This window comes from Nanorana parkeri, unplaced genomic scaffold, assembly GCF_000935625.1.
Source record: "Nanorana parkeri isolate BGI_ZX_2015 unplaced genomic scaffold, ASM93562v1 scaffold128, whole genome shotgun sequence".
NCBI classification, from domain to species: domain Eukaryota; kingdom Metazoa; phylum Chordata; class Amphibia; order Anura; family Dicroglossidae; genus Nanorana; species Nanorana parkeri.
The window spans coordinates 2101545-2118613 of record NW_017306396.1 but is presented as its reverse complement, the minus strand read 5'-3'; the positions used below and the strand labels follow the sequence as shown (position 1 = coordinate 2118613).

General features: G+C 37.4%; 1 protein-coding gene across 8 annotated transcripts in view; it reads left to right on the top strand.

The window, feature by feature from the left end:
- The window catches only part of CELF2 (CUGBP, Elav-like family member 2), a 122671-nt gene that overhangs the window by 60953 nt on the left and 44649 nt on the right, over positions 1–17069 (top strand). For all 8 annotated transcript variants that reach the window (XR_001941094.1, XM_018553737.1, XM_018553735.1 and 5 more), the window contains 2 exons: positions 2037–2195; positions 4025–4088. Coding sequence is in view for 7 of the 8 variants with exons in the window: in XM_018553737.1 (XP_018409239.1) it covers positions 2037–2195; positions 4025–4088 (223 nt within the window). In the remaining variant the exon portion in view is untranslated. The remainder of the gene's footprint in view (positions 1–2036; positions 2196–4024; positions 4089–17069) is intronic.

Here is a 17069-nt window from a genome sequence, read left to right as displayed (position 1 = left end):
ATGCAGAGAAATTCAGTCCATTTTATCACTGTAGCCTGTGAAGTTATGATTGCAGAATTTTTTTTTACCCACCTGACCTTTAGGTTTGGTTATAGTTGCCACCTCTAGTTATTCTACTAAATATGCTTGCTAAATTTAAAATATATACAGTGGTATCTTGGGCAAAATGCCAAATAAGCCACAGCCGAAAATTCTGTGCATTCCTAACTTCTCTACTGCCCGCTGGGCGCTGGTCTGTGGCCGATTCCCGCTGCTCTCCCCTCGCACTGCTCTACATCACTGCCTGTTCATTCATGATTGTGGACATAGTAACTCATACTATATCCACAGTTTATGAATGGAGAGGAGCACTCGGTATAAAGACTTCCTGTTCATTCATAACAGGTGCAGAATAAAGGATTGAGTGTCCTCAATCTCTTTTTCTATTCTAAAAGGGAAATGTCAGGGGTCTAAACAGACCCCTGATATTTCCCCAAAGCCCTCGACAGTAAAGTAAAACAAATAAATAAATATAAAAATAAGATAATTGAAAATATTTTAATAAGGTTGGAAAAAAATAATTTTCGGTTTTAGAAATATGTATGTCTTTGCCATGCTGCCTTGATAACAAGATGTTAAGCACACTTTAAAAGATCAATGCATTTTACTACATTAAGTTTTGCTGTTGAAAAGAGGTCCTTTATGCTTGCTGTGATAATGCCACAGTGACATTTCCCATGATATAAAGTCTGGTAGGTATATTTCTTCTATACCTACAGGTAGTTCTTATATTTTTTTCTTTATTCCCATTTTCTCTCATTCAACAGCAAAGAACACTTTCTTATATTGATATAATTTTGATAATGGCTTCTACTTTAGAAACTCACAAACTTGTGAAAAATGAAGCAGGCACAGACGATGAATGAGATAGGTATATGATGAAGAAATTGGTTTATGCATTGCATTGAAAGAGAACTTCTGCAAATGGAATGTCAGGTCGCAGTCAAGATTTCAAGGCAAACTGCATTGTATTTCAATTTCATGTATTCACAGTTGTTTTGCGTTTTACTGGAACATCTCCATCTTTCTGTTATCAAACCCTAAGATAAAACTCCTTTTATAACTGATGGTGCTACATAATTGCCGTTTTTCATACCAAGCTAACATACTGCATAAGAGATCATTCACAGCAGGCTACTTACATGTATCATTACTATAATTCTTTAGTGCCAATTACATTTCAATTGTCAAGAGTCAAGTAACATATATTTATGATTTATGATACTGGCTCAAGCTACACCTGCTACTTATTCCATTTGTATGTATAATAATTTTTGCCATTCTCCAGTGTCTTACGTAAAGATACTGGGGTTGATTTACTAAAGGCAAGTAGATTGTTAATTTTACAAGAGAATTTGCACTTTACAAAGGAATTGTTCTCTAGATTAGTGACTGAGGTGAAGCTATGCTGACTTCTATCATTCAACCACATACAAGCAAACATACAGCTTTTTTTATTTTCCTTGCACATGATTGGTTATTATTTGCAAATTGAATTTCCAACACATTCATTAAGCTAAGGGAAACTTCACTTGCAAAGTGCAAATTCTCTTGCAACCCTTTGCACACTTCTCTCCATTGAAACACAAATTAGCATTAGTGTATGTTTTGTGAAACCAACACAAATGAAAGCCAGAGGCTCATAAGACCTAAGTTATGAGTTAGGAATTATATGTTTCTATAGAATTACAGATTTTATCATGATATGTGTCAACCATGCAGGAGCTCTAAAATCAAGTGTTCCTGTTTGCATTAGCTATATAGAAGTATATACAGCTTTTATATAGTTCTTGCACTTACAATAAATGCAGAATGACATGCATACTTCAAGTCCTACAAGATATAAAGCATTGCTACAGAGAAATAATTGATTAAACATTATCATGTGGAACCCAGTAAGTAAACATATGCCTAACCAAAGCAAAAAAGAATGGCAGTCATGAGCTCCATACTGTATTGGTTGTTATATGTTTTTGTTGTGGTCTGTCCCATTCCAGGGGTGTTCTTCACCTATAGTGGTGAAGTTTGCCGATACACAGAAAGACAAAGAACAGAGGCGTCTACAGCAACAGTTAGCACAACAAATGCAACAGCTTAATACTGCCACATGGGGGAACCTCACTGGACTTGGAGGACTTACGCCACAGTATTTAGCAGTAAGTATTTCATTTTCAATACCACAATAAGATACTTTTTAACAGGTATATGATAAAATTGCCATTTCTATTAGGTGAACTGTACCTGTCATAGTAAAATGTATTTATGGCATGGATGCCTATCTAAGTGCATCATTGCATACATGTTTTTGAATATATAGCTGTGTAAATGTATACATTGCACTGTATGTTTTAAAAGTGATAAAATCTGAGCAGTATTGTTCATGTATTGTCAGTATTGGTCACATATACATGTGTTCAAGGCAAATCCTGCAGGTTTGAGATTCATGGTCCTAGCAAATTTTTATGCAAACTCACCCGGGATAAAAAAAATTCAAACTATAATGATCTGCATAACCTTTGAACAATGGCCAAGAGTCTTAAAGGGCCAAAAAAGGAGCTTTTAGCATAAGCTCCAGGATGTCACAGCGGACTCCATTTAGTAACAGGACATGGGTCTAAGTTTGGAATTGATGTCAATTATGGGCTGATGTAATTTTCCATTTCTTTTACTGAAAATAACTGACTAAACACCCGAACAGTGACTGCTTCTGATTGGATGCACTCACTGTTCAGGTGTGAGTAAGAACCCCTTTCATGTTTTCTTAGTTATAGTTTTCACCAAACAGAAATAGAGGGATAATCTTCCAATGAGGACACTCATTCTAGTGATAGCAAAGAGGGGGTTGCCTCTCACGTTGGAGAGATTTACTCTCACTCCCTGTGTGTCTCCAGAATACGAAGTTAGGGGAAATCTCTCCAGTGGGAGCACTTGGAGTAAAAAGTAGGTGTTGTAACCAAATCCTACTCTTATTTAAAACTAAAAGAAAGTTTTAAATAATAAATAAAGTTTTGGCTATAGTTACACATAACCAGTAACCAGTGAAAAGTGATCAGGTTTTGAACTCTTATGTAAAATCTCCATACCGTTTAAAAAACTGAATGGAGTCTGCATATGATTAGGATATTTTAGCACTTATCAGCATCTGACACTGCAGTTAATTATTCAACATGGCTGCACCCACAGGTTTTGCATGTTATTATTATACAGATATGCATTAAACATGTTACAATATCTAATGGTGCCACTAAGAGGTGCCCTAAAAAACTTTTTTCTTCATGTTCCATTTCTAAAAACAATGCCCCCTTTAATCCATTGGTAATTATTCATAGTCTTCTAAATAACAAGGAAAGAAAGATTATAGGAGCTGAATAACATGTGTACTTAACAACTAGTTTTCTGCTGCACTGACATTTAATGAGTAATTAGTATTTAACTCAAGGGGCCTTCTGGTTTATTAGTGCAAATCATAGTTAATGCCTGTTCAGTATTCACATAAGGGCTTCATGAATTTCTACCGTTAAAACTTTATAACATGTAATCAAATAAATGCATGTCATAGAAAGTCAGTGTATTAATGGAAAAGAAGCACATTGCAGAAAGAAAAAGAAAAAAGAATCATATTTGAATATGAGTTATGGTAACTACAATACTACTGAGGGCTTTAATTAGTCGCGCTGTGTCAGTTTAAATGTATTTAACACCTGGCTGTTAAAAAGACTAAATTGATTAATTGTTTTTAAAGCAGTCATTTTATTGAATCCCCCCTAGTGTGTGCTCCTTTCTTTGCAGAGATTAGACATTGATATAGATTTACTGCATCAACCCAGGGGACATCCTGTCCATCCGTGAGCAAAAAAGTCTTTAAGAAATGGAATATATGAGGAAGGGGAAAAAAAACAACCTGTGTGCCACAATGCATATCAAGCAGCCAATTTGTCTCATTGTGGATGCCTCATTGCTTGATTTCTTGTTCTTTTATGTACAGCTCCTGCAGCAAGCCACCTCCTCCAGTAACCTGGGCGCATTTAGCGGCATTCAGCAAATGGCTGGTAAGTGGAGAAAAAAGCATTTAATTTTAGCCAATTATGCCCTATTTTCTACGGCTCTTAAGTTCTTTTGCACTAATGATGTTCTGTTAAAAAGGGACACCCCTCTGTTAAATTCTCAATTGAAACACTTGCTCTCTTAGAAATGGAAAATTGAACCAACTGCTCCGAGGTTGAACAAGTAGTTTATCCTGCATTAGTCACCCGCCATTTGTCCCAAGCAACCAATTGTAAAAGGCAGGATAGCTTTTAGTCCCCGCAGCTGCATCATATTCTAATAATGGTGATGACAAAACAACCGCAGGACCTCGGTTTAACTTCTATGGAAATTGCAGTGTCCTGGCAACCAATTTAGTGACAACGCAGGCATTTTTACAGAAGAGCAATGAATGCTGGGAAGGAAAATGTTTTGACCTTCTTTGGCAAAATTCTAAAATTACAAGCATAGAGTCAATACTGGATTATAATACATTTTTAAACCTAGCAGAATGGTCTGGTAGCACAAGAAGCCCAGACTACAAAATTACACAGTACATTTGATTTATTTTTTCCTTCTCTCTTATCCCCCCAAAAATAAAATTATCATTTAGTTTAAAGAAAAATCAAAGCTTGACTTTATTTGAAAGGCTGTGCGTTGAAGAATTTCTCTGTAATGAGCTGTGCCTGTAGTAGCTGATGTGTAGTGATTAGTGAAAGGTCATTCCCACTGTGTGACCTTCCATGCTGATATTCTAAGTTAATATAGAGCTGTAGAAGGCAGGGCATGCAGTAAATCAGAGTCTGGATGTCCATTATGCCTGCCGTGAGAAACTGCGAGAAAGCTTTCTCTTTGTTTGATGCAAAAGCAAAACAATTTTGAGCATTAATGTGGCTGTATTTTATTTTAATCATGACCCCCACTGCATCAATGAATATGTAATAGCACAAACAAGGACAAAATGTCCCTGTTTTTTTTTCTTCCTTTCTGGACTGTGCAACACATAGTTTTCTGCTGTGTCCTGCCTACTTAATGTTATAAGCTAGACCTAGCCTTTTATGTGTATTCCAGGTGCCTGTGCCCTCGTACTTTATCTTGAATGCTGTTCCTTTATGTTTTGCACTTTGGGTAGTAATTTTATTCACATCCTATTACATTGCCACTTCCCCCAAATAGACCACAAAGTTTTTTAAACTTGAACTTTATATGTAATTGTCTAAGCAAAATGGTTACAGGAGACTTTTCTTAAGTTGCAAAAATATTAAAATGTATCCATCAAAGAACTAGCAAACATAAACAAACATTTAGTGTATTTAAAGAACAATTATTATTTATAAATGTGCATGCACAAAGAATGGGACCGATGGTAGGTCATAGGGGGTCAGATTAGGGTTATAAGTGAGGTAAGGAGTGGTTAAATGTTAGGTTTAGCCTATGGTTTAAGTTATGGTTGGGGATAGGGGCATGTGGAGAACTAACTAATTGTTTCCTTTATTTTTTACCACGTTGAACCCCCCTTGCAGAACACAACCAATGCTAGGTTCTCTGCACTAGTAGCTGATACAACTACTTTATTAAAGGATGGATCCAAGTTGCACAATATAAACAGATAACATTGTAGAAAGCACGGATAGCTTATCTGCCAAAATTATATGCCCCTAGTAAATTGACAGATTCATGTTCACTGTGCATTTCCTCCTCTAGGTCAAGCCACTAACAACACTCTGATATATGCACCAAAAGACACACAAACGTTTTACAGAATAGCAAGATTAATTGACACATAGCAATGCTTGCTTATTTCAGTACAGGTGCATATACTGTATATGATGCTTGTAAAAGTTTGTAAGCGTCCACCAACGTTTACACCAGAGCCCATATAAAAGTGGTGTATTATTTCAAGCACAAAAATATTGTGCTCCACTACCCATTGCAAATATGTTTCTATTACGTATGTTAGTTTAAGACCTTTACACACCTGTGGTTATAGTTTTACTCAGCAGACCTTTTTATGGCAAGGAAACCGCACAGTAGTGCCTCTCTCCTAATCCACCCACTATACAAACTTGGAAACCCCTTCCTACTTATTCAGCCAAGTAAAAAAATTGCCTTTCAACTAAATTAAAATATCTTGGTTAGCAAAAACAATAGCACCCAATACATTTACCATATTGCTATTTTGCTTAGAGTGGTGTGTTAATGTTTAGAACATATGTATTCTTTCCAACTCAGGATAGTATCATGATAGCAGTTACCCTTTACCTCCATTTTATTTTATACCCTGAGGTGTCAGTGAAATACAAGATATTTGTTTATGTCATTGTAAACTACAGAGATGGGTAAACATTTTTTTGCGGCAAATTCGTTTTTCTCGTTTTTGTTTTGTATTATTTGTATGTTGTTTTACACAATCTCAAGTTTAGTTTACTAATTTGTATTGAGATTGTAGTCCATTACGTGAGAGAGCTTGGAGCGGTGGCTGTTTTACAACACACACAGGGACCATGGAGAACAAAAGCAGCAACCTTCCTGAAGGAAGGACAGTGTCAGCACAAATTGAGAGATGATTGAGAGATCTGCAGCTGAGTGATGCACAAATAAGCTACATATTTGGTAATAGGGTACTTGGATGAATTTTTTTGATTTATTTCCTGAGTTTAGTATCACTTTAATCATATCATATAATCTATATTGAGCAGCTAATAGATTAACCTAGCCCCACAGCCATTAGGCTGGGTTCACACCTAGGCATACGGAATATGCGCGTTTGCCGCGCGTTTTTAGCCGCGCGTTTCCTACGCGCTGTAAAACACCCAGGTGGGAACCATGCCCATAGGCAATTATTTGTTTTCACATGTTGAACATTTTACAGCGCGTAGGCACGTGCTGTAAAACGCCCAGGTGTGAACCAGGCCTTACACTTTACCGTGTAACATGCTATGAAATAATAAGCTCACCTTTGTTTACCCTTGTGTTTTAATGATTTCACTGACCAGCATTATGAATCAATATAGTAGAAAGTAAACACCATCTACTGACTAGTGGTTGTAATGTACCCTGGCTTCCCTCAAGTTCTAAAATAATTTATGTAGTTCATTTTCACTTCATGACTAGAGGCATTAGACTTCTTGGCCAGCTATTCAAAACAAACAGTTATTCTCCATTGAAGTAGACACCAGGTATTCCTGTGATGGGGCCCCGTAACAATTTAATTTAATGTCTACCTTGTATCTTTCTCAATTCTATCAGGTTAAACACAACTCCCCGAACTGAAAATCAGGAATCCCTTTTTAAATGTGGGTTTTCACCACACAGCAGTCCTATTACCATAATCATATTTTCACCTTAGGCTAGATTTTATGAGTATAACAGGATGGCTATTCAAGAAAAAGAAAAACTTCTCCTCTGGATAAGGAGCACATTGGATCATACAGGTTACAGTGAACAGCTGGGATTTTGTTTTGGGGAAAATATATAATGTTACATAAAAGTAAATATGTAGATTATGTAATAGCCATTTTTCCAGATTTACACGACTTGGTGTAGCTTATTATTATTTGGCATGTATCTGCTCATTTTGCACATGCATGCCAAAATACAGTGTTAGAGAAGCTAAAGAACTATAACACCAAACCTTTAAATAGGGGACACTTAACATTTGTACTGCCAAACAGCATGAGTCCTTTACAATTCAATACATTCTTATCAAATATATTTAACACTTATCATTTGCATACTTTTGTAGTTCAACCAGCAGTATATGCAAGAGTATACAATTTTGATGGTCACATTTTTTACAAGTGCTGTACAGCTAATATCTGGCTATCCAGGGTAAGCGGATGCTTGTTTAAATGCATGACTGTTCTCTAATGGGAGTTTCCTGTTGGAAGCGAGAGTTTATCACTTGAGGGTTTCTCATCTGTGCGTTTTATTGTTTTCTAGATTCTAACTTCAGTTCCAATAAGTCTTTCAATATTTTTACTGGTACAAGTTTCTCCCCACAGATATTCTGTGATCAGTTGGTACAGCAACTCATTATTGCACTGGCATCTTTGAGTAATCTAAACCTGCTGCCTGACAATATAAATTGGCCTGGAGATGTAAAGATCACTGAATTATTTTCTCATCTTAACACCTGCTGGCTGTTGGTATTGTTTTCTTATTTTTTTCCATATTTATTTTTATCTAATATATGAGTAAAGACAGACCATATGATCCAAGAATGAATAAAGCTCATTTAAAATATTTCCTGTGGCCATAATGGGACACAATCAACAGAAGCAGTCAACATTCATCATATACTACTTACCTTCTATGTACAGTAATGTGTTAAACCAAAATTGATCACATTAAAATATTCTATATTATCCTTCCATAAATAAAGGCAGATCAGGCCAGTGTGAATATATAGGAATGTATTTCCAAATGGAGTTTAGGCAAAGAGTATGTTCACTTAGCTTAGTAAATAAGGTAAATCTGTGTTCACTTTAAGTACAAACTCATGTGCAAGGAAGATTAAAAAACAAGATTTTTGCTTGGACATGATTAGATGATTATAGTGAACATGCTTCAATCCTATAATATTAGTAAATCTACCTCATTGTCTTACTTGCTTTTACTGCAATCCTCAGTACTTTTACCAGTTCAGATTCCTGGCTGCTAAAGGTGTCTACAGACATTTGTAAACACAGGACACATGGAGATATGTCTCAGAAACCATCTTAAACATTTCTCTAGGGGGATGCATTTTCTGATACAAAACTGAAATGGAAGGCTGTCTGACTCCTTTCACCATAGCATCAGCATCAGCATTTTACTTTTTACCTATAAGCCTTTTGCTGTTTATAGCTAGAAGATTCTGATTCTGATTAAACTAGATACTGTATGAGGACTGATGCAACACTTTGTTACTATGAACTTGAAATCCCTGACCTCTGGTCTAAGCCCTGCCCACCTGCCTGAAAGCCCATTTCCACCTTTGCGGAAGTAATTGAAAAAAAAATACTAGCAATGTACACCGAGTGTATATGAAGCAGGTATATGCAGCTGCTATATATGAACACAGAAACATGCTTATTTTGTTAGCTGTCCTGTTCATCTCCTCATGGAAATGGCTGCCTCTATGCTCTGCAAGCAGTCTGTTGAAATTACAACTAAGCTCTCCCCCCCCATTCATTCATTGTCCGCTCCTGGACAGTGTAATGTAACGTGGAAAGGCAGAGCTGGTGTTTCGTGATCGTGTTACAATGAATAACAAGGAGGGGGCAGCTTTTTACAGCCTGCTTTACAATATGACCCCAGATTCAGACTGAGTTTCCCTTGGATAACATTTTGAATTTGTAGGACTCATGCCTATAAACAAAGTCCATAAAAATGAAGAAAGCCTGCAATGTGAGTCATGAACATGTGCACACATATACATCATCACTGCACCTGAATAAATGCTAATCACTTACAAAGATGGAAATGGGCTTTAACCTGTTCAGTAAGTAGACTCTTGGGCCACGTAGCACACCTTGGCTTTACATCTGACAACACAATGACCTCCGTGTACACAACACAATCTTCTTTTTTTTTCTCTATAGGTTGAACTCGATGGACTTGTGTCTTTTTTCTTCTTTTTTCTCTATAGGTTGAACTTGATGGACTTGTGTCTTTTTTCAACCTGACTAATTATGTAACTATGTAGGAAGTATGTGATAGTAGTGTCACCTGCAGCTTTACCCTCTTTTTTAGGGAAAACATGCTGAAGCAAAACTGTGACTGTGCTGCTCATGGGTACATTGGGTACATTTTATACTTAAGGCTAACAATATTCTATGGTGGAATTTTTTTTTAGTTGAATATTTATTCATGTTTTAAGGCAATTATAACGACGTTACATTAAGACCTAGTGCAAACAACACCAGAGTCTTGTACTAATTATGAAATCCAGGTACCAAATTACACAATTACACACCAAATTATGAAGAGGTATGGCATAATCCAATTAGAAAGCCTGAGATGTGTTGAAAAAATGGATTTGGGGAAAGTGGAGGAGAGAACTGTAGGGATTGAGTGGGTGAGGGTGGGAAATGGGAGTATTGCAGCAGAGAAATGCACTGCTAATTTAACTTATCAAGTCATATATTACATAGAAAGCCAGAGGAGTCAATGGAGTAACGGAATCAGGCACATTTTGGAATATATATTGGCCTTTTTTACACTGGAGAGGGATCACTTCTAATCTTGGACTTTATGCACTGAATGCTAATTGTTTAGACATATTTAATTGTAATCACATATGGGTGTTTGATATTCACATATTTTGTCTTATATTATTTATCACATATTTAAGGAGCATGGCACAAAATGGTTTTAACTTGTTGACTAGTTTCTCAGATGAAATAAATGTACAGTAAAAGTATTCATTTTGAACAAGTAGTTAAACCTGTTACTAACAAGCAATTAATATATTTGGCAATGGAGGTCTACAGTGGGTGGTGTTAACAAATGCTCACAACTATCAAAAGTTAAAACTTGTTATCACTTAAAGATTTTCCAGTGTATTCTGGTCAATACCTATTTCCATTATCAAGAACATAAGTTGTTAAATGCACTTGTAGTGTCTGTCAAGTTGCCCAAGAAAAGGAGCAGATCCCATTGCAAATGAAGATAGGCAGGGGATTTTGACCCATCTATAGCTAGCTTCAGTGTTGAATGGCTGAAAGAATGAATTAAGGTAAGAAAGGTAATTAAGAAGATTTATACAATCATAATTGGATAATTAGAATGTTAATGAACTGTTACTTGGACTATCATTAAACTTTAAAAGAATGATTGCCACTCTACAAATAGTGACTTAACATGTTAAACATCGACTTTGCTACTTTTTTTACAAAACAGTAAATAAATATAACATTTGTTTTCTTTTGCTCTTGGTTTTGAGCGTTTTCTATTGGGTGAACACATGCTGGCCGTTACTGTCTAGTCAATTTGCCAGTAATTCCCGCTGCTGTCAACAGTTGTTAACAGGAGAAAAAAGGAATATCAGCTTTACTCCTCATATTGAATAAGGCTCAGTGCGGCACTGGCCTGATGTTTTATTTAACACCTGTTGTGCTGTTTCCTTCAGCTTTGCAGCTGGGAGGCTTTGATAGCAAAGCATGAGTACTTTATATAAAGTCTGTCTTCCAGATGAACAGAGTTTAACAAGGGTAATACATAACTTGTGTCACTAACCTATTTACAAACATTCTTTGCACAGCTGATAAGCTTTATATGGGAAAACTGAGTGAAATGACTGTGAATAAGTAGCTAAGATAGAATAATGTGTCACGCATATACTTAATACCATTTAGACATTTATATGAATATAAAGCTTATTCACAGCATTGTTCATGTGTGTTCAGAAAATGTATGCTACTAGAGAATTGTGCATTCCTTTTATTCATGGTTCCATTAGTAAGTAGAACTTTTTTTTTTAAGATTACCAGGGCAGGTGATGTACACATAGCAGAATACCAATCACTTTTTCTTGTTGTAGCACACTGGTTACATGCCCTTCTTGATGGGGAGGTTTCTGATCTATGCCAGTATTAGCAGAGGTCAGCAGTACCATCCAGAAGAACCACAACAGCTAACAGCCAATTAACTACACACAGATGACAACAAGAGTTCCATAAACCCCCGTGTGGACGACTGCACATTTCCCCAAAAATACATCTCCTACATCACCAACCTGGACAAAATACAGTCTTGATGTATAATGAAAACCAGCGCACATTTATGTATTCTCAGACTTTCTGCTTTTCTGGCAAATGATAAAGTTGCCAGAATGCCAGTCATAGATATTTTTATGTGACTCATATCATAAAGCTGTAACACATCTGTAAAACATCAGTTTAAAAACTTTTTGCCACCTTAAAAAAAAATAAAGTTTCCCCTTTACCTTAAACAAATCCGTGGCTTTAGTTCTAAACTTTAGACAAAATGTACACCATAACAGTGATAACAACAGTATTGTCAATCCAAAAATGTCATGCATACAAATATATTTGGTGTTTTTATAGAATATGTTCTTACTAATGTTTTCTACAAATTTTAAATGGATACCAAGTCCAGCAATAGACAATGTGGTCCAGTGTGGTCTGTGACCTCCAAATAGGTATAATGGGTATAAAGAACCACGGCTGGGTCTATATGAGATGCGTACAATTAAATATTAACAAAGATGCATTGGCACAGTAGTTCAGTTAAGGTAAGAGCAGGGTTAAAGTGTGTAGGCACTACTTGGACCCATCAAATGGTGGCAGTAGGAAAAAGAGAGCAGTAAAATGTGTTATTGTAGGAAGGATGAAAGAAAGGCAGGAGGGTAGAGTAGACAAAGAATAAACTAAGCATCTGGCAGGGGTGAGTGTAATTATACAATCCTTGAAGACCAGTTAATCCTGATGTCCTTAATTTAAAAATGTGCTTAGTTGGTTGAAACTGATAAAGACAATCCAGACACTCTAGATTTCAAAAGATTTTGAGCATCTATCGAGTACTTGAGCTGTAAGCTCCTTCAGGTGCATTAACTGAATAATTTATGCTACCCGTGTTGTCCTTGACCTCCAATACCTGGCCCTGCCTGCTAGGAGTAAGAATCAAAGGATTGCCTTATGGATTGTGAAAGTGAACCTCACCCATGGCAAGAAAGTAAGTGGTCTATTTGTAAAGGCTAGACATGTAAGTTTTGTTTCAAATGGATATTTATACATATTTCGTTAAATCCGGACATGCGTATGCATCCAAATTTTCAAATTCGAATGCGTCCTAATGTGAACGAATCTGAATGCTCGTTTAATCCTTCCGAATTTTGTTCGAAAAACAAAACTAAGGCGGACATGTGACTGTTCTCTGGCCTCAGAATTGTTTTCTTTTTTTGGCACTGTCATGTGACTTTATACCGAAAACGAAAATTGGTACGGATCCAAAATCCGAATAACGAACTGATTCAAAGTTCAGATCCAAAAAACAAAATAAAAATCTGAATAGATCCGAAATGACACAAATTGTTTGCGGGGTTACATGTCTAGTAAAAAGCAATCCACAGCTTGTGCTGACAGAGGAAAACTCAGTTAACAGTATATTTTAGGATCACTGTGGTACTCCATATAAGGTAGGCCTATCCCTCTATCCTGTTTGTGTTTGAGTAGGATGTCATGTTATATGCAAGGTGGCCTATGGTTCCAAATGCATCTCAATCGAGCTGTTTCAAGACTGAAAAAAGATGAGGTACTGTAATGGGGAGGGTCTAAAACCGGTTAAAAAAATTGGGAACTGTTTGCATTTTAAACAGGGTCATCCTGCCCAGCCAGGAGTGAGTAAGGTTTGACCTTGAGTGCAGGCGCTGTTGACTTTTGCAAAGTAAGGTTAGATAATTCAGTGAGTATAATTATTTAGGTGTGGTGCCCAGTGGAAGGGAAACACTGTCTGTCTGTAGATGTCTAAAGACCTAATTTATGGGTATTGAAGTAAAAAAGGCATATGTTGCCAGTTCAGGGAGTATTGCTGGTAAGGTTGTTGGGCATAATTTATCAAGGTGACCATCTTAAACATGTTTTCACTGGCTTTCCTGAATGGAACGAAGATGACACGCATGAGATGTTAGTCTGTTAACTCTAGCTTTGGTATATATCTTCTGGTCTATGTTATTGAATTATATTGTTCATTGTGTCGGGTCTCGGTGTGCTTCGGGAAATAAATATGTGCCACCTGTGACTGGGTAGAAAAAGCGCACCAATCCGAAATAGCATTCAAAGTTTTGTTACAAATAGGAAGAAGTTGATTGTGAAAGTGTTTAAGACATACTGTTGAAATCGTTGGGACTGGGGCTTCTCCCAGACACCAAAGACGTTATTACGGCCAGTATCTCCTCCTGGTCCATGAAGGTGGGCTGTCAAAGATTCTGGGTCTTTTGGGTCCGTCACCAGAAGACCAGTGGAAATTATATAGGCCTGAAGTTTAGTTTGCCAATCCAGTTCAGGTGTGGGGGTACTTCCTGGGATTAGGTGTTATAGAGTTCACAGCATTATCTATGCAATTTATCCACAATTTGTTCAGAGATAAGAACTATCTCATGATATGTGCAGGAGATCTTTGGTATAAATGTTTGGGATTGTTTTCGCCCGGATCAAGCAGCAATTTTGCATTCCATCTTCCAAGAGGGCACAGGAATGCTGGCATAGGTCAGGGTATATAATGATCTGTGTCCTATAGTGGACTTTTTCTCTGGTTGAAGTCATAACAGCTTACTTTTGTTGAGAAAATTGGACCCAGCACAGCACATCCCTCAGTTGTGGGAGGTGGGCATTGTAGTAGCCCAGTTTGTCTTGTTTGTGGGTCTTCAGTATACAGCAAATCAAGGCTACATTGTCTACCTTGGTTGGGAGGATTGCAAAAGTTTTAGAAAAAGCCTCACATATCTTTATCATCAGGTTCACTGTCTGATTCTGATGATCCCCAGTGGCTCAGGGAGCAATGTGATTCTCTGGGTTGAGTGTGATGTGGCAGGGTGGAAGCTGCTGAAGCTTCCTGTCCTTACATTTTTTTGGATGACTTCAGGGAGGCCTCAGATTCCCTGGACATGTGAATCTGATGTGGGATTGTAGATGGGAAGACTTGCCACTCTGGAGCTATGTGTCTTTCTCTTATAGCTCTTGCCCATAGTGGTAGAAACAACATGTTAATGAGGGTCACTTGTGCTAAAATCAGGACCAGGTGTGGGAGTTCCTCAGATATGAATCTTCATGCAAACATAACACCCCCAAATATATGGCTTTTATTTATTGGCGCTAAAATTCTGCACTGAAATCGTCACAACAGAATCAAATGATTCATTAATTTATACCAAAATACACTAAAGGGAATTCCACTCTGCGTGAGCATGCTTCTGATATGGAGAAATGCACATATCACACTTGTAAACAAGTTTCTGTTTTCACAGGATGACATCTGTGAATGTACAGGCTCACTACAAAATTTTTCTGTAAAAGTGCTAATAGGCCTTGTGAGAATGTTTTTATAACCACCCATCTGTCATTTTTTAACAGGCCTGATTGGCAAGCACTTGTAACAAGTGACATCTGTTCTCACTTATTGATATGTAGATTTATGATAATAGCTATGAACAATCACCTTAGGTAAATGTAAATGCCAACCCTAAAAATTTATATTTTTTTAAATAGTTAATCTCACTGTTCAATAAATAACAGAAATTGTAAAGTATGTGTATGTGCCAAAGTTAAAATGTACTACACATAAGCAAAATTTTAATTCAATAACTAATTCTAATGTAATTAACTGAGATTAACAATACAAATGCAGTTTCATATAGACAGAGAATGGAAAAGATTAGTCTATAATAACATGTTGCTAAGAACTGTGATTTACAATAAACAGTCACAACAGTCACAAATAGCAAAAAAATCATAGAAAATAAATAAAATGTATTTTATGATTGCTTGCTAATGAGTATTTCATCTCTTATTAAATAAAGCCCTGTGTCTGTAGTCTACAGTATTTCCAACAACTTGTGTAAAGAAAATTGCCAAATTTGAAATCAAAATGGCTATTTGCAAGTGAAGTAGATTGGAAATGTTGCTACGGAATCGAGAAATGCATGGCCCTAATATTTTCTCATTTTTTCATGTACTTGTAAAGATCAGTAATGCACACGTTGTAATATGTAATATAATAATAGTGACAAATTGTTGGATTACTTCCTTTGTCTAGAAATAGTTTAAAGTCCTGTACACACTGAAAACAGTACATATATACATCACATCTATCTAGAATTTGAAAGAGTAACAACCTAGCTGTACAAGTCTTTTACACAGCATTATGTGTAACTTTACAAAAGTAGATCTGACTAAATAGGTGGGGTTTAATAAGAGAGACTAAAACAAAAAAAAACATTGTAGCATGGTGACACATTGGGGAGTATATGTTTTAATCACAAAAGATTTTATTTCGTCTCTCAGTAACTGAATTCTTTACTAAACCCCACCTACAAAACATATCCACAACTGCAATGATACAGGACAACTAAAAAGACATAGAAGGGCGCAATAACCTGAGTGTATATTTATGCTCGCAAAAAGAAAAAATGTCACTTACCTTAGTGTCCGGAGACTGGAGGAAAGGCGGCCTCTGATGGGGATCTAGGGATCCAAGAAGAGAGCCTACACTGGGTGGGTGCCCAACAGGGGAAAGCCCGTCCAAGCGAGCAAGTAGCTGGAACCAGAGGGAGAAGGGAAGCCGGAGGTCTGTCGGTGTCCCTGCTGTGCCTGCGGGGAGCTGATTGAATGGGACTCGGCGGCGTGCAGTCGGCTTCAGCGGACGTGAATGCGGCTGTAGGACGCGCCGCTCCTACAGCCGCTTCTACAGCCGCATTCACGTCCGCTGAAGCCGACTGAATGCCACCGAGTCCCATTCAATCAACCCCCCTGCAGACACAGCAGGGCCACGGACGGACCTCCAGCTTCCCTTCTCCCTCTGGTTTCAGCTACTCTCTTGCTCGGACGGGCTTTCCCCTGTTGGGCACCCACCCAGTGAAGGCTCTCTCCTTGGACCACTCGATGCCCATCAGAGGCCGCCTTTCCTCCAGTCCCCGGACACTAATGTAAGTGACATTTTTTCTTTTTGCAAGCATAAACATACACTCAGGTTATTGCGCCCTTCTATGTCTTTTTAGTTGTATCAATCACAGGTGCCTCCTCCTGGTCTCTAGGGCTGCATACCACACCACATCTAAATTCTACCCGAGTGCGCTGTACATTGTTTTTGTCGTAATGATACAAGACACTGTTTCCATGTTACAGGCGATTTCCCCCATGCGACAGGATACTGCTAAAAACTGCTAACATGTTACAACAGACTCTCAGTGGCTACCAGCATAATACAATGAACTGTTAAAGGCTGCAGTCATGTTACAAGTACTGGTAGAATTTTAAAAACCAAGAATACATGTGTAGAAGAAAGAA